This window comes from Phallusia mammillata, chromosome 5 (genome assembly GCF_965637545.1).
Source record: "Phallusia mammillata chromosome 5, kaPhaMamm4.hap1.1, whole genome shotgun sequence".
Classification (NCBI taxonomy): Eukaryota; Metazoa; Chordata; class Ascidiacea; order Phlebobranchia; family Ascidiidae; genus Phallusia; species Phallusia mammillata.
The window spans coordinates 1,157,857-1,179,238 of record NC_137256.1 but is presented as its reverse complement, the minus strand read 5'-3'; the positions used below and the strand labels follow the sequence as shown (position 1 = coordinate 1,179,238).

General features: G+C 36.5%; 3 protein-coding genes across 7 annotated transcripts in view; 1 reads left to right on the top strand and 2 right to left on the bottom strand.

The window, feature by feature from the left end:
* Positions 1 to 4,070, bottom strand: part of LOC145228178 (dynein axonemal heavy chain 6-like) — a 61,731-nt gene extending 57,661 nt beyond the window's left edge. The window contains exons 1-7 of the mRNA XM_080093180.1: positions 3,826 to 4,070; positions 3,128 to 3,333; positions 2,529 to 2,710; positions 1,985 to 2,182; positions 1,408 to 1,577; positions 495 to 692; positions 22 to 166 (exon numbers count right to left, since the gene is read on the bottom strand). Coding sequence (XP_079949306.1) covers positions 22 to 166; positions 495 to 692; positions 1,408 to 1,577; positions 1,985 to 2,182; positions 2,529 to 2,710; positions 3,128 to 3,245 — 1,011 coding nt within the window. The 5' untranslated portion in view covers positions 3,246 to 3,333; positions 3,826 to 4,070. The remainder of the gene's footprint in view (positions 1 to 21; positions 167 to 494; positions 693 to 1,407; positions 1,578 to 1,984; positions 2,183 to 2,528; positions 2,711 to 3,127; positions 3,334 to 3,825) is intronic.
* A 771-nt stretch (positions 4,071 to 4,841) lies between these two features.
* On the top strand, positions 4,842 to 13,908 carry LOC145230599 (dynein axonemal heavy chain 12-like). 3 transcript variants are annotated; one of them, XM_080096067.1, is made up of 13 exons: positions 4,842 to 5,181; positions 5,467 to 5,540; positions 6,445 to 6,609; positions 6,930 to 7,038; positions 7,548 to 7,706; positions 8,179 to 8,314; positions 9,312 to 9,486; positions 9,770 to 9,937; positions 10,429 to 10,534; positions 10,963 to 11,102; positions 11,512 to 11,620; positions 12,027 to 12,180; positions 12,912 to 13,908. In XM_080096067.1, the coding sequence occupies exons 1-13, from the start codon at positions 4,945 to 4,947 to the stop codon at positions 13,055 to 13,057; spliced, it is 1,878 nt and encodes a 625-aa protein (XP_079952193.1). In that variant the 5' UTR covers positions 4,842 to 4,944; the 3' UTR covers positions 13,058 to 13,908. The 3 variants fall into 3 exon arrangements, with proteins under 3 accessions (XP_079952193.1, XP_079952191.1, XP_079952194.1); XM_080096065.1 differs by having other exon boundaries at positions 6,427 to 6,609; XM_080096068.1 differs by lacking the exon at positions 6,445 to 6,609.
* LOC145230600 (microtubule-associated protein RP/EB family member 1-like) lies at positions 13,878 to 20,844 on the bottom strand. Of its 3 annotated transcripts, none has more exons than XM_080096069.1 (8): positions 20,592 to 20,844; positions 20,328 to 20,434; positions 20,066 to 20,158; positions 19,793 to 19,904; positions 19,260 to 19,352; positions 18,019 to 18,152; positions 17,267 to 17,437; positions 13,878 to 14,896 (listed from the first exon to the last, which is right to left on the bottom strand). In XM_080096069.1, exons 1-8 carry the CDS (start codon positions 20,758 to 20,760, stop codon positions 14,828 to 14,830), a joined length of 948 nt encoding a protein of 315 aa, XP_079952195.1. In that variant the 5' UTR covers positions 20,761 to 20,844; the 3' UTR covers positions 13,878 to 14,827. The 3 variants fall into 3 exon arrangements, with proteins under 3 accessions (XP_079952195.1, XP_079952196.1, XP_079952197.1); XM_080096070.1 differs by having other exon boundaries at positions 19,260 to 19,340; XM_080096071.1 differs by lacking the exon at positions 19,260 to 19,352.
* Positions 20,845 to 21,382: the final 538 nt, after the last annotated feature.

Below are 21,382 nucleotides of genomic sequence, written 5' to 3'. Positions count from 1 at the left end.
CAGTTAAGTAAGAATGTTTACCGGGTTGAGCAAGAACAGGTTTTCTTGTAAAGCTTTTCTGCACTTTTCAGTTTTGTCGTGTCGGACATTTTGTCTCCAAACAGCGAAAGCTTTCCATTTGCGGAAAAGATTAAAGGTGGGAATGTTGACAAGTTGGCAATAATATCTGGAAAATATTAAATACAAGAAAAAAATGGATAAATCCAAATAATTTTGACAAATACTAAACTCAAGGTACCAAAGTCAAGATTTAAAACATATGTTAAAAACAAAATGAGTTGGTGAAATATACAAAACTAATATATGTTAAAAATTAACTACGGAAAGGAATTAGGAATAAAAATAATCATGTAGTCATGATATTACTTTACCATTTACATGGTTCTAAAGTTGGTTTATTGGTCACCATGATAGGTTTGTATTCAACTTATGAGTCTAATTTTGTGTCGAATCAACCCACATTAGATTTAATATTGAACTTGTGTTAACCTAACCTGTATTCTTGTTCCCATCTGTCGAGGTCAGTGAACTCTGTTTCACCCCCATGAACTCTAGTAACCCCTTGCACACTGATGGTTGAGTAATCATCTGGGATAATGTCACTATGGGTCACTATTCGAAGATTGTACGGGGAGTATTCATTTGATGATCGCCCAACACGAGGAGTCATGTATAGAAATCCAATTCGCTTGCTAAAAAAGAACAAAAGTACTTGCTATTTGAAAAAAATGTTGATCACCTTATGGGGCAATATATGTATTTTCAACAGACAAAGTATGATAAATGTGCAAAGCAAGAAATGGTATTAGCACTAAAGTTTACATAGGTTATCAACAAAATGCAGTTGCTTCTGGTTAATGACATTTTTTTATTCACTTATAGGTCAAAACAGTGTACACTGTGAGCAGCTTGCATATCATTTATTGGCTTGGTGTTTTTACATAAATTTTTCTTACAAGTGTCTAAACATGCAATTCATCAGCAGATTTTCTCAACTATTTACAGGTTACGGATGGGAATTCAGTGTGCAATAAAACAGAATTTGTTCATAACCTGATGCAATTAACCTGGATTATTTGTGTCTGGAAAGACATTTTGAAACACCGAATGTGGTCCTCATTCAAACAGCTGGCAACATGGTTAAATAAGTAGATAAATGAGTTATGGTTGAATGCAGGGATGTGCAACCTTTGTTACTGTGGGGCCAAATACAATTCGCCGGTAAATAGCATCGTTCGCATTAATCTGCTCAAAAATATATAATAGTTGAACATGTTTGTCAGTACATTTGAAATCCAAGCATCTATGGGCCGCACAACCTTTAGTCAAGGGCCGCATTTGGCCCATGGGCCGCAGGTTGCCCACCCCTGGTTTAATGAATGGAAGTAAACAAGCAGCAAGACTTACTTGGCTTTGACAATTTCGATAATCTGCAATGGCTCATGAATATCAGCAGCGATAATATCTTCAACCGAGAGTCGCAAAATCGATGCTGAATCTAACGTTATTGAACGAGCGTGAGAAGTTCGGGATGAACCGGTTTTCTTGGGATGTTTGGGTGGGATTGGTGACAGGGGCTAAAAAACATAAATAAATATTTGTTTTTCACAAACAGATTCAATCCACAAATACAATTTATGTGTATACAAAACAACATTAACATTTATAATCAACATAACATGAAAATTGTATGTAAAGGACTCTCCAGCATTTTGAAAAAAAATGAAAATGAAAAATACTAGCAATAGTTTCTTAAAACTTTAAACAAAACACAAAAACAAGGCAGGTTTTAAATAATGACAACAGAAGAACACAGAATAAAGCATCTCAAATAACTTTTTACATGTCCTTCCATCAAGACTGAAAACTACTGCAACAGACAATATTATTATACCAGTGTAAACTGAAATATTAATTACACCTATTATAAGACTGTATCAATGGCTGCCTTAATTCAATTTTATGTCCTGCATATGCAACGTACTGGTCTGTCTATAGATCCAGGAGTTTTTCTTGCTTGGAAACCTGGAGTCATCGGAACGCCACCGACAGTTGCAGAGCGTTTGCGCGATACATCTTTCGAAGTAGAGGGCGGTCTCCAACCTTGTCTCATGAGAGCAAGTCGGTTTTGTTCTTGGATGTAAGTTGGTTGGTTGTGGGATTGAAATGTGGCCAAGGTGGGCTTGATGGAAAAGAAACAGAATTAAACAAATCCAACCGTTTTCTTGCCATTTGCTTGACGTTTTTGCAACATTTTTGTTTTCACTTTAACCTCAGTGTTTCATTATATGTAAGTTGAAAAGAAAATATATACTAAATAAGGTTCCCGTTTAAAAACTAAGCAGTTGTAGAAAAAATAGCAGTTTAATGTAAAGTTTTCCGCTTGGGTTTGTGTAAAATCAACTGATTAGTTTAAATAGCCACAAATTTAAACCTGTTACTACAATGCATACAATTAAGTTCCAAAAATTTTAAATTTAAATATGCAGTATAATGTAAACTAAATATGTAAGTGAAATTTGTCGTACCAACGGTTCCAGTCGAACATCCCTCTGCCGCTCTCTACTGGCCATTTGAGCTTTTGTGATCCTACGCAGTCCGAGAGTTGCAGTGTTATATGCAGTCGACTGCATCGGAGCTCGAGAATACAATCGAGCTTTCAGTTTTGCTTCGTCCATCACAGATCGAGGCAGAACTATTTCTGAAGCACCTGGACAAAGTTACAAGATGTTGGTGCCAAGGTAAACAACATTTCAAAAGACCTGGGAGTGATTATACTGAACAATACCAGTCTTTTTATCCTGGTATTGTAGGAACTGAAGATGCCAGTTAGGTGAAATATATTCCATGTAAATTCATTGACTAACTCTGTTACTTGAAAAATATTTTCCATTTTTAGTTATTTCAAAAGAGCAGCTAAAACTTAATTACTCTTCAAAAACAGTAACATGTTTGAGCACAGATTCAACCCTTGGTGCAACTACCACTAAATTTATTTGTTTAAAATACCAAACAAATTCAAACAATATTGTATTTTACAGAAAGCTGCAAAGAAAGGTGTAAAAAAGTGACTCGTAGAGCAACCGTTTTTGAATGAATATTACAAATATAATATTAAACATTTTACCTGTGTTTGGGCGGTGGCTTTGCATCGTTGTTGCACGACTAATTAGGTCGGGAGGAGGACCAATGGCCGTTCCATTCAGTTCAGTTCGACCAAGCTGGTCAAACGATGGCTCGGCCATTTTAAACGAGCTTTTTTTGTCCGTTTCGTAAAGTTATCGAAAAACACCAGAACTACATTATTGAGTAGTAAACGATGTTTTTATTCGCCTGCAATTGCAATAAAAAGAAATATTTAAGTTTATTTCTAAAACACTTTCTGCAAGCCAAAAACTACGAACAAGTCTTATTCGCAGTTACTATGGTTACAATCTGAGGTGCGACATCATGTGGATGTTTGCAAAGTAGCGTGATTTTTTTTTCGACTCAGTGCAAAATATTTTTAAATAAGTTGAGTGATAAAATTAATATTTTTAAAGAAAATAAAGTAATGTTTTAATGGAAGTATAAGTTCTAACTATTTTGTAACCCATATTTGAAACTTTTTTAAAAAAAAGTTAACTGTTTTACGACATCATTTACGAACAGAAGTCACCCCTTTTTTCTTAGTGGCCAAACGAAGTAACGTACACCAAATTTTGGTTTACAAAATTGAACACTGGGTGATATGTTGTAGATTTTTCAATGTTTTTGTTGCTACGTTTCAATTCCCTAGCGAACATTCGCCTTCAGTTTCGACAATCTTGTAAAGTTAATTCTCACGTGCTTATGATTCAACAAGTCCGTCCCTCAGAGAGAAGTGACGATGTCTCAAGCTAAGTTATAAATAGACGACAGCAGAAGAAAGATAGCGCTTGCAAGGCGACGTGCATGTCTGCTGCTTCTGCAGTTGAACAGACTTCTTTGTTAAGTTCTTTGTTCCAGGGCTTATGACGTAACAAACAAACTATAAGTGCAGATAAGGTTAAGGTTGTCTTAATATTCTTGCGAGATATATAAAACGAATTATATATTCTCATAAACTAAGTTTTAGCGTCTGCTTGCTTGCAAACAAGTAACGCTAAAAGGGTGCTGAAATGCAAAACAGTTGTTCAACTGATTAGGGCAGACGCGTTAACAAATAATCAGGACTTACAGCAGCGAGCAAAACGAACTTGCCTGTGGCCTACGACGTTCAAACAGAAAATGTGTTTTATGTCGCATTTTTGCGATGTTTCATGGCTTTGGAAATGGAACATCGGCAACGTTTAAGCTTCAATCTAGTAGGTTTAAGGTCTAATAGTTAGACAGGGTTCAATATTCTGCTGTTTTCACAAAAGAACCTCACAAACACGCTGTAAAGTCAGTTTGTTGCGAATATGTGTGGGGGTTTTTCTTCAAATTTTGTGTCATCTGTTAGTTTAGCAGACACAATTCCACAGGTTTCCTGCAAGCTAGCTACGTTTGGGTATTTAATCAAGAGAATGCAAGGTCCAAAAACGTTTCTTGAATACCATCATGCCCTGGGCGAATAAAAAAGGACAACAAAACAAACAGCACAACAAAAGTTTGACGTGTTGTTACTTTCACATTTACTGCGCTTAATTGATATCTCTCACATTTCCATGATTTATCAGCAATATTCAGCAGTTCTATAGCAGTCTCTAAAACGCAACTGTTGCGTCCATATTTGCTACGACCAGTTGTTTTTGCTCAGATTTTTATGTAAACAATTTTTTTGCAGTTATGTAAAAACTTTAAACTTGACTGGAAGAACTTTAAATTCCCAAAAAAAGCTTCTTTGACCAATATGTTATAGGTGCAGGTGCACAGTAGTAAAAATAGACTTGGCAAATACATCACCTGTTTTTAGTGATTCTGCGTTTTGGGAAACTTGTAAATATGAGTTTATACGGTGAAGCGGATTTGTTCCCGGTTTCGGCGGAAGAGGAAGAAAGACAATTACATTTGGCGATTATGCACAGTTTGCAAGAAACCGAATCTAACATCACAAACAGAGAACAAACTGAAATAGATGAACTTGAACCTGAAATAGAGAAGCCCGCTGAAAACGTCAAAGCAACCAGCAGTTCTTCGTCATCTAAACCAAGGAATTTTAAGCGAGCAAATACAACAGCTGTAAGTTGAAGTTGCATTTTTTGAAATTTAGGTAATTTGATTTCTATGTGCATGCGTATTTTTTACTGATTTCAATGGGGAATATTTGAAGAAGCATTTTTAGCAAGAGAGCACAAGCCAATAATTCTGTGCAAAAACGTTCAAACGTTTTGACAAATATATTTTAACTTTGCGTTTTAACTGTATAAAGCTTAGTTAAGGAAAAACGCCTTTTTTAATTTACAATTTATTGGTTATTAGGTTAGTTCAACACTTGTATTGCAAAATTATTGGTTTTTGTTTTAGTTGTTCCAGGAAGCCGAAGAAGAATCCCCGCAGACTATGCTTCGGCGCTCGATGTCAATCGGCAACGGGAGTCCGTAAGTTCAGTTTGTACAGATTTGCAAGTCGCGTTTAAGCTAGAGTTTTAAAAAACAACGGGGAGGAATGCTACGTAATGCCAGGTCAAGCAGGAATTTAAGAACTATTGAGACACAATCAAAGAATCGTCCGTAAAAGTTCAGACGTTCTTAAAACGTTTTTGTTGTTTTGACACTTTAAAAAATAGGGAGAGCCAAAGCAACAGTGTTTCATACCGGAACGGAACGAAACCAAATAACGTTATTCGTTCTGAGCAAATTATTTATTTCGTTATTTCGTTCTGGACCGATATTTTCATTTCGTTCCGGTCTGACCGAAATAAAATTATAACGGTATTTATCGGTATTTCGGTCTTAAAAAAAAAACATTTCTTTGTGGTCTTTACAACTATTAAGCGAAAAAAGAAAGAAACTTGCAACACACAAAAATTATTGTCGGTAGTTGTTACGTCACATAACATTTGTCAATAATGGTCAAACGGATGTTAATTGTAGGAGCCTCAATTTTTATTACAGCTTAACGGCGCGAAATTTTCAGCAATTGTATCATGTCAAATGTCCAGAACGAAATACCGGAATAAAATATAACGGTATTTCGTTCCGTTCCGGTATTTTGAATATTTTTTATTTCGGTATTTCGTTCCGGTATTTGAGCCAAAAAATATTTTTTTCGTTCCGGTATAACGTTCCGTTCCGTTCCGGTATGAAACACTGCAAAGCAAGGTTGCGGAATGATCGATTATAAAATGTTCAGAAGAAAAAAATATGATAATTTCAATCGGCTGATGCGGTTTCCAGTAAAATTAATGTAAGATAACAAAAAACGGGCGCCTAAAGAGCAAAAATGACCGCTTCTTGCCGTAAGAAAAAACGATATTTCCACTAGTGTCGGTTTTTACATCAGACCTCGACCTACGTTTCTCACTGACTGTTGCGAAGTCAAGAGCGCCCTAGCGGCGAGAAATAAAGAATATATTCGCTGCTTGGTGGCGTCCTGGGGTCGAGTTACGTCACCGATCCATTCCTCAGTGATGGTTGGACACAACCGATGCCTCGAAGATTTGCTGAGGTAACAATCCCCTATTGTTACATCTAATGGCGTGATTCAAATTTTTTGTCATTTTTTTGGTTTTATCACAATTGTCATATTTTTCAGCCGGTTCTGTTTCAAAAAGTTCATTGACAGTAACCAGTAATGCTAACCGGTTCGCTGATCTCCTAAAATTTCGTGAGACGGTTCTATAGAACCGGTGCGAACCGGCTGAATCCCACCACTGGTTACATCAACTGTAAAATATGCAGGGTCATATGAGTGGATTGATATCGTTCTAGTTGTGAATGTGATGTCATTGACACATATTGTGACGTAATAACATCATTTGTGCCAAGGGCGTTTCCGGATTTGATCAACTCTACCAACACGAACGGTGAAACCCCACTGTATTTGGCAACAGTTCATTCACAAGAAATCGCGGTGAAACAGCTTTTGCAGAGCGGGGTAAGAGAAATTTCTATTCGTAATTGTTTGTCGTATATCTTTACCGCGCCTGGAACATTATAATACTACAATAAATACCTATTAACTAAAATACTTAATGGAAGTCTTCCTTATACTAATTATTACTCTAATATTTGTTCTTGTCACAATTAACTTTTAGAGGTCTTCAAGTTGCCACTTAATTTGCAAAGTACGAACGCAACTTTACTGACTGTAGCTGTAAACATATTCAGTACAACATAAATACAATTAAGACATAGATGAATAGCTGGAATGAAGCGTCGATGCAGACCAGCGATCACTGCATACTCATATAGAAATCATAGTACGCCAGGCCCATTGAAGGCGTTGTACCGAATTAGCCGGATTTTTCTAGCCTACGCCTTGTCATATGGTGGTGAATGCTTGGTGGCCGGCTGATTCGATATGGCGCCTTCAATTGGCCTGGCGTACAATGATTGCGTAAATGCAAGATTTGCTTTCAACAGCAATAAGCATTTGCTTTTCAGGCTGATCCTGATATGGGAAGAAACGCCCACGACACACCTCTTCTGGCCGCTGTCGATAACGATTGCCGGGAGGTGGCGCTAGAGCTTATAAAATCTGGTGCTGACGTCAATCGACCTTTGAACCGTGGATGGACGGTTCTGCACGAAGCTGTGTATAGGGTGGGCGTTGAAAAAATATAATTAACAGACATGTAACGTATTATCTAAATATCTCGAGCTAGTGGCTTGAAATTCATATTTAATTTTGATATATTAGACAGTGGTCGGCAACCGCCGGTCCGCGGCCCGGTACCGGTCCGCGAGGAGTTCGTTACCGGGCCGTATCATTTTTCAGGTTAAATGCTATAAAACATTTTGCCCATGTATCCTGGGCATGATAAACTAATTTAAGCGTTTTTATTGCTATATATTTGTAGTTTTTTGAAGACCGGTCCGCGATAAAATTTTGGTTGTAAAACCGGTCCACAGTGCAAAAAAGGTTGCCGACCCCTGTATTAGAAGACTTCTAAATGGTGTCACGTTGTTATGTGTCAGTGCCACATGACACAATGATGTCATGGCCCCTCGACAGTTGCTTACGTCATAACCGCAATGCACTGTGGGAGTTAATGTACATCTATTTTATGCGCAGGGACACACCGACAGTTTGCAAGTGTTGCTAAGCAACGGTGGCGATCCGAACATCCGGGACTGTTTCGGAATCAGCCCGGTGTTCACGAGCGCCGCATGCGGACGAAACGAGTGCCTTGAAATGCTACTTCGTTCAGGTGAAACAAAGCAAAAGTAGTTTTTGACAAACTATGAACAGATGTTTTGAAAATGACAGGCCAGCACAATGCATGATGTATTAGCACGGTTGCCATCGACATGGACCCCAAATAACGACAACCGAAAATTTAAATTTTCATCTGAAACAAAGCAAACGTTTTTGAACAAATCTTCGCATTTATACGAGCCATGACATAACACAAACCATGTTTTTGCCAGAAACAACCTGTTCCAGCAACTCCTCGTTCGTAGAAAAAACGTCGTGCATCTCATTACAGCTCAGGTCTAGGTTTACCTGTAGCAGGGGTTTGACTATCATTTCGCTAAGTCTGTTCCTTGTAATTGTTGAAAATACGACAAAAATAAGACCCAAGTCAAAAACAAGGACATTTCCGAGAAATAAGGACGGTATGGCAACCCTGTGTATTAGTCTACAGTGTATACAGTGCAGTGGTTCAGTGGTTCGCGCAGTTCTGCCCAAACGAACTTTTTTCATTTCATTTTTAAAGTATTTTTAATTCTCCATCATGACTGAATTACTGCATCATAAGCATTTTATGTGGCTTCATCTCAGTAACTTGGAGTATTGCATCATAAGTGGTTTTCTGAAAGTTTTGATGGCAGAGTATAGCCATAGCCAAGTACAGCCTCACTCAACCACGTTGTACAGTAAAATAAACCAATCATTACCGCTTACAGACAATAGCCTTCCAATTTTACTGTTACACACATGGCGATTGTAACGTCATAGCACGGGAAATAATAGACAGGTTAATCATGCGAAACTGAACTTGGAGATGTAACAGTTAGCGTTCAAAGATGAGTTAGTATTCGTACAAGGAAAAAAAATATTTTTTTTGTTGTTTGAGGCTTGGGTCGTAAGATGCTCATAAAGTTCAGATTTGGGTCGCGCTCAAAAAAGTTTGAGAACCACCGGTCTACACCCATAGCTTCTTTGGTATTGTTTCTAAACAAATACCTCTTGTGACGTCATAGATGGAGATCCGAACCTCTGCGCCGAAAGCAAGATGGCGTCGCCTCTTTACGAAGCGTGCAAGGAAGGTCACCTTGATTGCGTCATCACGTTGCTGGACAACGGCGCTAATCCTCATCTCGTCAACTGTGATGGACTTTATCCGATTCACGTCGCATCTTCTCGCGGTTTCGAAGAGTAAGTGTTCGAATTCCATTGTTTGTTTGATTAACAATCTCATAGTTCCTTGGCAACAGTAGCCAGGTTTGGAAATTTCCGGTAGGGAGTGTCCTGGGTTCAAACCCCGTGAAAAAAAATGTAATATGCTGACTCGGCAATTGTTTTCACCATTAACGCTTATGCTCCGTTGCGCCAACTGGCGAAAATCCCAAACCTGGCTACTGTGAGTTCCTACCTTAGAAGCTCTATCCAGTTCTTTGTTAAAAAATGCTGACTCACGGTGAAAATGTTGACGTTGCAGAATCGTCGAGAAGCTTCTTCCGATTACTGACGTCACAAAGGCTGAGAATTGTGGAATGAGTCCGATTCATTCGGCCGCGAAAGGCGACAACATAGAAATCTTAGACATGCTGATTAATCATGGTTATGACGTCAATATTAAACTGACCAGAGACAAAATTACATACAGGTCAGAATAAGTTTAATTTATGAAGGTTGAATCTGAATGTCCTAATGCAGATGTCGCCAACCCCTGGCACGCGTGTCATGGTTGGCACGGGAGGTTGTTTTTCATGGCACGCCAACCGATTTCCATATTGAAGTAACAGTTTAACCTGTTGCAGTGCTTGTTTATAGTTTTCATCATGCCATTGTCTCAAAACCAGCCTTACATGCACAAAACGCTCTGCTTTCTCTTTATTATTGATATCAGCTGGCACGAACCACTATTATTTACAAAAACGTTGGCACGCGAGGTCATTAACACCTGGAAACAACAAGTAAATTGGCACGCGTCGCCTAAAAGTTGTCGACCCCTGTCCTAATGTAAAGAAAAAAACTTTTTATGCACACTTTAAGTGGGTCTAACAATCTTTGCTCAACAAAACGGTAAATTAATTGTGATATTTTTTTTCAGTTGTGTCGTCAAAATAAGCTTTATTCGAATCCCACTGTTTTTAGGGACCGTCGCCAAACCGCTTTATTTTTTGCCGTTTACAACGATTCAGAAGAAGCCACAGAAATCTTACTCGAAGCTGGAGCAGAAACTGAGCTGGATTACGTAAAAGTAGGTTTTTAAAACAGTGTTTGAGATGAATTGGTTTGCAAATATCAGGAGGAATTAGTTTGCATTTAAGAAGTGTTTCAGGCAATTTTGTCAACAATTGATGGAATTTATGTTTTTAACATAATAAACTAGGCAGAAAAAAATGATTACTTTCCGATAATTAATACTTGGTAAGGGTTTTACGGTGTAGCTGCAGCACGTTCAGCTATTTTCCGCCAAATGTGCCATTTACTGTTTCAACGTTGCGCAGCTACTTCCGGCTTGGTGATTGTTTTCTTGCAATTGTGTCGCTATGTTGTCTTTCACCAAGCGAAATAAACTCTCAAAAATTGTCATAAACCAACTGAAGAATTAAAAAATGGCAATTCCCCTAAAAAAATATTTTTTGGGTTCATCACTAAACATTGCAACTGTTGTTGTGTCTCTAGCCCCTCCTTGTGGCGGTGAGTCACAGTCAATACGACATGACCGATCTACTTCTATCCCACGGAGCTGACGTGAACGCTTGTTTCAACGAGGATGGGGCGTTTTTCCCCGCTTGTGTCGCATTCGCCCTACGAGATTTCAGGTAAGCGCGGGGTTTCTACTAATGATGCACCGAATATTCGGTACAATCAGCCATTTTTGAGAAGATTTGTTTCAGGCGGATTAATATGTTCCAATTCGGCCGAAACCGAACATTTTAAGAACACAACTTTAAAAAACCAAACGTGGCTTTTTCGCCAAACTATAGGTACAACACAAATTTTCAAACAGCGAAATAACAAATTCGCGACAAATAATTTCGTCCATTTCAGAATTACGATCTGTAATTTAAACGCAGAATGACAAAACTGCCGAATATTCGGTTTCGTTTCGAACCCAATTTCGCCGATTCGGTGGATCACCAGTTTTACCAACAATTAAAACTTGAATCAGTTCCTAGCTCCGAGCAGTTAGTTAGTTAGTTAGAGTCATTACGTGAAATATTTCCACAGAATGCTGAAACAAGTTCTGATATCGGGCTGTGACGTCAGCAAATGTCTCAAGTGCGACATCGGTGGTCAAGATCACTCCAGGTTTAGTGAAGCTGTTCGTCGACAATCGGTAAAGTATTGGTTACACGCTTTTGGTGCAATATTTACTAGTTTGTCCAAACACCATGAAACCTTACGGTTTGTATTTTCCGTACCGCAACAGTTGAAATCTCGTATTAAAGAGATAATTGTTTTTCTCCTTTACATTTGATATCGAAAACACGACGTTGTTTAATTTGCGTTAATTCACAGATTACAACATAAGTTTTGCCACAGATGATAACGCAAAATTTATTTGCTATGTTTTGTTGTACGATTTTGTTGGCAAATTTGTATCTGTAACATACTAAATTACACATTCAAAAACCCTAACACTGCACTGCCAAACATAAAAAATGTTTTTTGGTATTTTGTTAAGTCGTTATAAATACAATTGAACATGTTCCGAACGTCAGCATTCTATTTTAACTTTTCAGTTTTGTCACTTTCTGACTGAGGACCACCAGAGGGCGTGGTGCGGATGCACAGTTCTCTATCTGCTACAGTTCGTGGGAAATGTGAAGTTGTGCAGCAAAATACTGGAAGCTGTGCGAGTTAGCGATGAGTGGGAGGAAATTGAGAAACTAACTGGTAAGTTCTCATTGGTAAATCGCGACTGTTCGATTCCAAAAAGTCAAAGCAACTCGAATGAGGTACAAAATTATGACAGGGTCCAAAAATAATTATTTGTTGCTCGAAATAAGTTCATTTAACTTGGGATTTATATAAGTCAAAATTTGCATTTTCAAATTGTTTGGTGTGGTATGGCTTATTGGCAACACCAATGCGATGCTGTTAATTAGTCATAGTACGCCAGGCTTATTAAAGGCGTGATACCGAATAGTCATACAGCAAGACACACGCTTGAATAATCTAGTTTGCGGTGAGATTCGAATCCACGACAGGAGCCTTTCCGAGGTCGAAAGTCGAATCACAAGCACCGTTGCCTGCCTCGTAAGCTGCAGATGTTCGTAGTAGTAGGGGATCGCCGTTTCGGTCGTTATTTATAATGTTAACTATACATGATAGAATAAAAGTACCTTCGGTAGCCTAATGAATGTCCTGACTCCAATCCCTATTTTTAGGCTTAAATTAATTAAAACTTAAATGAGAAAATTCACTACCGTATCTAATTTCAAATATTGCCTAGTTCTGGAACGAAAGTGATTATTGATTGCCGATTTGTCCCACTAACCAACTGCAGACTTTTTAGGTGAAATGTAACAAGCAGTTTTGGGTCCTTGTTCAAGAAGCAACTATAATTCCAACAAACCTTGAACCTAAATGATATACTTTTTTAATTTTATTTCTTGCATTTTTAGACAATCCCAGATCATTACGTCATCTGTGTCGTCTTAAAATCCGATCAGCGATTCGCATCCAGGCGTTACGTCACGAATCTACTTTCCAAACTCTTCCTATTCCAGAACCAATGAAGAGATTTCTAGAATTCAGCGATGTTCAATAACCGCTTAAAACCAGCACCACGAAACCCTCAGCCAATTTTTAATTTTTTGGTTTTTAATAATGGCAATTGGCAACATTATTAACATAGTTCAATGGTGAAGTAATTTAAACTCAAATGCTAAACTAAAATTTTGTTTTAAAATAATAGAAAAAAAGTCTTTTTCATTTTACTTCACATCATTGATTTGAAAAAGCCCTTTTTCTGATTTGACGATTTTCCTGACGTGGATTTCTTATACTCAGCACTTATGTGCATTTAATGCAACCGCAGTGCAATAATGAATTTTACCTGACGTGGATTTTTATGCTGGACTTGAAATAAGTTTATCGGCGAAACAAAATGTTCCCTAAGTTTTGAAGGAACACGTTAAGTAATGTTAAGATGAAAGTTTGTGAATGACAAAAAAAGAGCTGTTTTTCAACTCGCATTCGTTTGTGGGTTACAAAGAGTTTGTTGCTTTGACAAGCATTCTTTATGTGAGCTGGACGTTTGCCCTTTTTCGATTTAAAAATGGTTTGCACCTGCTGTAAATGCTAAAATGCGCAATCTACATATAAAAGTTATTAAAATGTTGATGGTTAGGGCTTAAAAACGGGTATCTGGAAATAAATTGTAATGTTATGGCAGCTACAAACCATCACCCTAATAGTGCTCAACGTTAACATTTTGTTTTACACGTTTTATATGAGTAGATTGCGTATTTTAGCCCGTAAAATGCCGGTAAACAGCATTGTAATGGACATTTTTTCTGGCGCCTTATACTGACATATTCACCACATTTTCTTTCTTTGTTTGTTTTTTACATTATCTGCAACAGTGATGAACAAAATAAAGAGGTTTATACCAAGCAACATGATGTACATTCGAGACAAAACCAAAATAAGTCAGCTGCAAAAAAGATCATAGCAGTGTCGGAAACTTTAAGCAGTTTTTCACATCAACATCCAACACAATAACATACAAAAGAAACAAAAATTCAAACTGTCTTTAGATAATGGCACATAATCCAATCTACAATCTAATGTTAATTACAGGTTACTTTGGGGTTTTAACTACACCACTTAATAATAATTGCTTTCATTTTTACACAAGTACGAAATGTGATTAGTTGACACATTTCAAACAAAATTTATTAAACTTTATACTTTTATTAGTTTTGTGAAAAATAGAAACACTTGAAAAAACATTAATGTCAAATTGAAACAACCTTAACTTTCGTTTTACAGAAAACCAGAATGTACAAAAATTTAAATAACGGTGTAAAAAATAAGATTTATTATCACTGGCACAGAACTACAGAAGACCAAAGGAGGCATGAGCGGCTATTGTTTGCTGGTGAAGCTAGCCACTTCAACTCACGACCACAAAAGGTGTGCTTTGTAAATAACCTCATCAAAGGCCAGTGTCCTGCTACTAAACAGGCAAACATTCGTTGCGCAAACAGCTTTCACGCTGTCAAAACAATCCAGTTTCTTATTACATGGTCCAGTAAAATTAAAGTGGTGGACAAAACATATATAGGGAGCTTAAAAATAATAGTTTTTAAAAATTTACCCCAAACATTTTACAAATTCTGTCATGCACGCCTAGGACATGGAAACCATGCAGTTGGTTATTAACACTTCTGCACTTGTAGAACTTAATTATTGGAGACTAAAACTTCTCTAGCTGCTAATTGCAAAATGCTGAGTATTAATGGAAGGTACCATGCGGATCAAAATTGGTTCCAATGCAAGTTTTGTGTTTATGTTGAAAAGTGTTGTAACGTTTTCAGTATTCGTCCTGTTCTTGGTCTAATCCGTTTGGCTCCACTTCATCTTCAGGGGCTTCAAAGCCATCCTAAATGTAAATTTGAGGTTTTAAAATATGTTTAATCAACAGCATAATTGCAAAAGAACTTGTGTACAAAGAATACATCTTAGTACAGACATTCAACAATTGCTGTTGTCATCACAAGCTAAAACAGGGTCCATATAAGCACTTAGGGTCATAGGTGAATGCAAGGTTTGTTTAATTGGTAAAAATCAAACTATTTAAGCAAATTCAATGTTTAATGTAAGTTGCAAATAATGTTTTGTGCAACAAATTATAATTCTGTTAATGCATAAATAACATGTTTGGCTGCTAAACTAGAACAGTTTGGAAACAAAGACTAAAGTCTTGTGTATTTCAGCTTGGTAACTAAGATATAACAAATGCAATAAACTGTAATGATGTCACAGAAACAAACCTTGCCACATGTAATGCTTCCACTTTTATTCAATATTCCTGAACATGGCTCAACTACGTCTGTGGTATTCTGTTGTACTTCCGCAGTTAATGACTGTTGTTTTTCATTTCTCAGAAAACTTTACTGCATTTTTCTATGCCTGGCCAGTTGCAAGTTAAATCAAACAAATGGTCACTTTATTGTGCCTCAAACTTCTTTAATGAAAAGCATAGTTTTTGCTACAAATCTAAAAAGAGTAATTTATAAAATATGTTAATTACCAAGTCTGTACATTTGACATCTGTATGTACTGCTAATTTGCTAACCACTAACATTGGTAATTGTAGTTCGTGCCTACTTTTGTTACTGTACCTGTTGGATGATACAAGAGGAATTTCCTGGACCTTCTGATTAATAAATTGCATCCAGTATTCAGTTTATTTAACCTAGTCTGAACAATTAAAACTGAGAACTCATTAAAATCCTCAGTTCTGTTTGATAGTAACAGCATTCTGGCCACAAACATATTTGTGATTTGATCTGACTGGTTTTGTTTGCTTTGCATAAACTGCCATGCAACACACCGACAACTTGGTTTAATGTTTGCTTTTATTAACAGTACAATTGTTAAAAAGAATGCTAAAGAACAAAATTCCCTTGTGTATAGTTTCATACATTTTTACATCTTCGGCTTTCAGTTTCAAAATACACTTTTATTATTGTTAAATCCATATCTTCAAACATATTCTGGCACTACTAATGGACAGATGCACTCTTTCCTGCTACAAATGTGTCGCCTTCTCCGTTGCGATACTGAAAAGCCGGGTCTGCATCCAAGCTCCAGTGGCCCTTGCAACAAATACAAACTTTCACTGATCATGTTTGCCTTTTAAATAACTTGCTATCACTGATTCTGTTCTTGTTATCTTACTTCCCTAAAAAACTTATGACTAACATTTGACTCAATCAGGATGGAAACCTATGACTGGCAAGCAAGGTGGCTTTTTCAAAGACTGTATCTAGATCTCAGTTAAGATGAACATAAATTCATAACTGGGAGATCTGGCTCTCAAACAAATCTTAGTTTTCGTATCTTAACCAATTAGGTACAAGTAACAAATAATTCTGCTGGTATCAAAATATAGGGCATAAATAATGTATTCGTGCATTTTAGTCAATATGTTTCATGTTTTTTACTGCTTTTCTACTTGTTGTGTTGGAACTAATCTCATGTCCAATGGCTCTCAGAGAAAAACATTTTAAAATGTGTGACATTATTGGCTCTTTCAGCTGAAAAGGTTCTTGGCACCTGGACTAGACTTTGCAATATCTGATTAAATTAAGTTCGTCATACAGTTTACAGCGACAAATAGAGGCAATGTGTGTTTCGTTTTCCAAACTAACTACACAAAATATCAATCTTGGTTTCAAAAGAAAAGCGGACAATAACAAGAGTGAGAATTCATTGTTTAATTTATTTTAAACACAGCAAACCTAAGTTAATCTGGATTTTCACTTAATTCAGACAAAACTTGAGATACATATGTTTTGTAATGTTAACTTATCAACATTAGTTAATCCGGACAAAATGTTTGGTCCCCAAATGGTTCCAGATTAATTTTGTTTTAGAATATACTCGCGTGCCACTCTTTGGTACTTTTTCCATACCATTTATTTAACGTCCTAACGGTATGGGCTCGATTTATGATACTCCGTAAACCTTTCATTCTGTTTAGGCGACACAAGATACAAAAAGTTTGCAACGGGGCTTAAGTTTTGTCAAAAAACGAACAGTTTAATTAGTGGGTTGTGTAACTTTACTAATTTTTACTGAAGTGAGAATAATCCTCTGAATTTGTGTGCCATTTTCAAATGCTCTGCGCGCCACTTTTGGCATGCGTGCACGTGTTGGACACCCCTGATCTAAATCCTTATATTTACAAGTAAGGTTGTGTTCTGCAGCACTGATTAAACCAACAAGATAACATTAACAAACTGACCTCTGTGGCATAAAGAATAGTTGTGATTTTTGCACACATTTCCTGCATTCTTTCATCACAACCTTCAGAACCTTCCATGTCTTGACAAATCACCTCGATCTCTCGCAATTTACCAAAATAAAAATCCCGTTCCTTCTCAAGCGCTTCAACTGTTGTTTGGAGTTCTTTATTCTGGAAAAAAAGAAGTAAGTATGCCATTCATCAGATTTTCATTTATTACATTGCATCACCAAAAATACAGACTGATTTAAGTGTAGTGAAAGTTTCAGTTTATTAAGGTGACGATGGTTATCATGTGGGACAAAGTATTTATGCTTCCACAACAATCCAGTGTTTGATGTTTGTCTCATAGTAATAAGGTCATGGGTTCAAATACCACCTTGCTCTACAACACCTAATGGCTTTTTTGCAGTTAAACAGAATTAGGTGCAAAAAATTACAGACAACTTTTAAAAGTGTGCAGCATCTCAAACACATCCGAGCACACAAATCTTAGATGACAATTTCAGCACACTCATCAAAATCTGCAGCGGTTTGTAATAAAAAATATACGGACTGATTTGAGTGTGATGAATTTGTCAGCTAAGTAATGTCAATATATATATGTGACTGAAATCGTCTGTTGAGCATCTCTTGACAATTTCTGTGTTAATGCATCTTTAACATTCATGTAAAGTAACATTAAAGTAAAAATTCACAGCATTTTATTGAGCATACTAAGCAATACCAACATACAATAATTGTCAACAAACCTGTTCTTGAAATTCTGCAACTTCAACTTTTAGGGCATTTATTTCTTGGTTACTAGCAACTGAAGTATTTGAAGGAATGCGCTGTGGTGCATTGTTTGATAGTGGCTGTCTGGTTGCAACGGAGGTACGTGAATCTGGTGCGACAAAAAACAACTGTTACGAAATCAAAATTTTATGTCAACTGGTATAAGCTGCGGACAGTGCACACTGTTTGCAGCGTATAAGGCCTCATCAGTGCAGCTTCTAAGATGAGATCGGCCGTGTTGACTAGTGTAGCTATCCAACGGCACTCAAGGTTATCTGCAGCAAGCATTTATTAGCTTGATGTTTTCATATATAAGTGGCATAAGTTTTACAGATTTTGGGAAACCAAGAATTGTTTTCTCAAGAACTCATGCAACAGTGCAATTAAGGCTAGCAATGCTTCAAGATGTTTTAGTTACTTGTAAACAATAACATATTCCTCATGTGATAGCTCTAAGTGCTTTACGTTACATCTTTTTCCCATGGGATGAATAAGTAACAACCTAAACATGGGATTGTATGCCACAAGGCCCTACTGCACATATTGCCTATGTAACTGTATATTTGTGTCAAAGACAAAGAAATAGTGTTTGTGCCTGGCAAAACACGAGTGATTGCACACAGAACAGTGCTTGTTTTTAAAACTTATTGAGCCAAAAAATTGCAAGCGTAAAAGTATTTGCAACATTAACATTTGTTAAAAAAAACTTAGGTAGAAGCATGTTCCCTTATTAGCACAAGAAAGTAAAAGTTGATTTTATTACTCTTTAAAATATTTGTTCCAAGTTCAATACATCTGTGTGCAGTTGAATGCTTGTTTACAGAAGTGGCTTGTAAAGCACATTTCCTATCAAGCATCCCACAGATTTATATGTAATAGGAAATTATCTAGCCCGGTGTTATTAAAGTTCGGCAATAGCTATGCAAGATTTCTACTGCAATAATTTAACATGGTATTCTGACAGATGACTTTGACACACACTAGAGCGACTTAGTGTTTTTATACGACTACTTTTGGAGACAAACAATCTTTGATCATTAAGCCTTAAAACATGAAATGACTCAGCAAAAAACTTGATCTCTAGAAGCACAAAGTTTGACATGACACAGTTGAAGAACCACTGATGGAAGTGCATAGTGTAAAAATTTTAAACCAACAACTTCAAAGTGCAGAATATACAACAACAGTGGGTTTGTGTGTTCGTCAAACATTTCACCATCTTGGGGTGTGCTACTGCTGTCAGAAATATTTCCATTGGTCACGTTTGGTGATTCCTTCTCTTTCTGCTCTGGGGTTACTATGGGTTTGACTTTGAGAGAGACACAGAATAAAAAAAACTCTTTTGCCTTCAACTTAATCATGTATTAAACTAGAATTTTTATATCAGTTAGCTTAATTGCAAACATAGAATTGTTTTAGCCCCGGCTATATTAATAAGTCTACTAACTCATGGAGTAATGTTAAACTTTTCAAATGTTACTTTAACTTAATCGTGTATCAAACAAGAAAATTTATATCAGTAAGCTTTCTGTAAATCAGGAATTGTTTTACAACATGACATTTATAAGGGTACTAACTCATAGATAAATATTGTAGCCGCATTTGAATGTCACCTGGTATGTACATGTTTAAGTCTGACACAAAAATAGAAAAAGCAGTTTATTGCCAGCCATGTGGGAGCCATGCAGCAAGCAGGCGAATGCCAATGACATGAATTATGAATGAGAATAGAACGCATGTCTGACTCACTAGCTGCTGAAGGTTTACGTGAATCCACCCTCGGTGCAGAGCGAACTGGGGCAGGTCTTGGACCACCCACCATATTTCCTTCCCTTGCTGCAACTGGGTCATATTCCAACCCCTGCAATAGATAGAAATGTTTTGCAAACCATTGCATCAAGGTGCCATGCTTTATAAATAAACATATAGTACATATAGTTGTGACCATATTAGTACATCACATTTTTTTTCTCCACTTTTACAAGTTTGTCAAGTTTAAGATGTAAAACTAATTTTAACTACCTGGTAATTGGCATCAAAAAACTTCTTGAACCATTGTAGAAATTCAAAGTTGTCTTGAAACTTTCCTTTAACTAACCTCTCCACTGGAATAACCTAAAAAATATCAAGGTAAAACATTTAAACCAAATGTCAACTACTGTAAGTGGGATACTTTAGTTCAATATATTTCAATAGTTACACTACATAAGTCCGACCTTGGCAAAATGACTATTTTAGAATAGCAACATTGACAAGTTTATATATTTCAAATCACAAAGGTTACCTTGTCCACTCCAGTCTTTTTGAAAACATTTTGCAATATTTTAAAATTTGAAATGAATTCATGCTCTAACTTTGAATTCCATTTAATTTTGTTCATCGGAACTTTTCCTGCAATGAAAAAGATGTAATATTATATCAAACTATATTTTTTTCAACATATTTCAAACTTACAACTTATTAAACAAACTGTAAAATTGTGCAAATTATTTGGTGCATAGTATTGTGAATAAATTTTGTCTGACTTTTGTCAGAAACTTAAACTTACCACTGTCCAAAAAAAGCATGTGCATAAACTGGCAGTAGACACCTCCTGTACAAAGTTCTTCAACCTTCTTAATGTGTAACTGAAGACTGTCGTTGACCCATCTGACAAGTTCATGTCGACTAAGGTTATCCGAAGAGGCAGACGTTGACGTTACATTTACTGCACTCATTATTCAGTGTTTTCTTTTGCATTCATTAATTAACAAAACAAAAAATTTGGACACAAATTCTGAAAAAAACATTATATTTTACTTTCAGAAGTTCAATAATACCTAATACCAATTGTTTACATCTTTAAAATAAACTATGCATGCTTCTTATTTTACAATACATATAAAAAAAATGTTGTACATTTAAAGCATGCAAAATGAATCTTGAAGCAATCAACGACTGCTTCAAACTGACAACTTACAGAAACCTCTCGACACTTGTGCTTATAATAAGTAAGAAGTCTTTTTTTAAATCAGATTAGGTATACTTTCACCAATTCATATAGTCAAACTATAAAATATAAATTATCAAAAAAGTCAACCCAACAATTTGATATGACAGATGTTGTTAAGTTAACAAGATACAGAATAAAATATTGTACACAATGCAATTCTGAAAGAAAAGTACTATTTTAATGTGCTGTAAGCCTTTTTGTACCGACTAAACTACATAGTTCGTTTTGCAGTTTTTGTCCATATTTGGACTTTTTGAAAGAAGACAAATAATATTTACAAAAAAAGTTGGCAGTAGTCTGTTGTCACAAATCTGTGACGTTCAGCAGACCAGATAACCCACACAAAA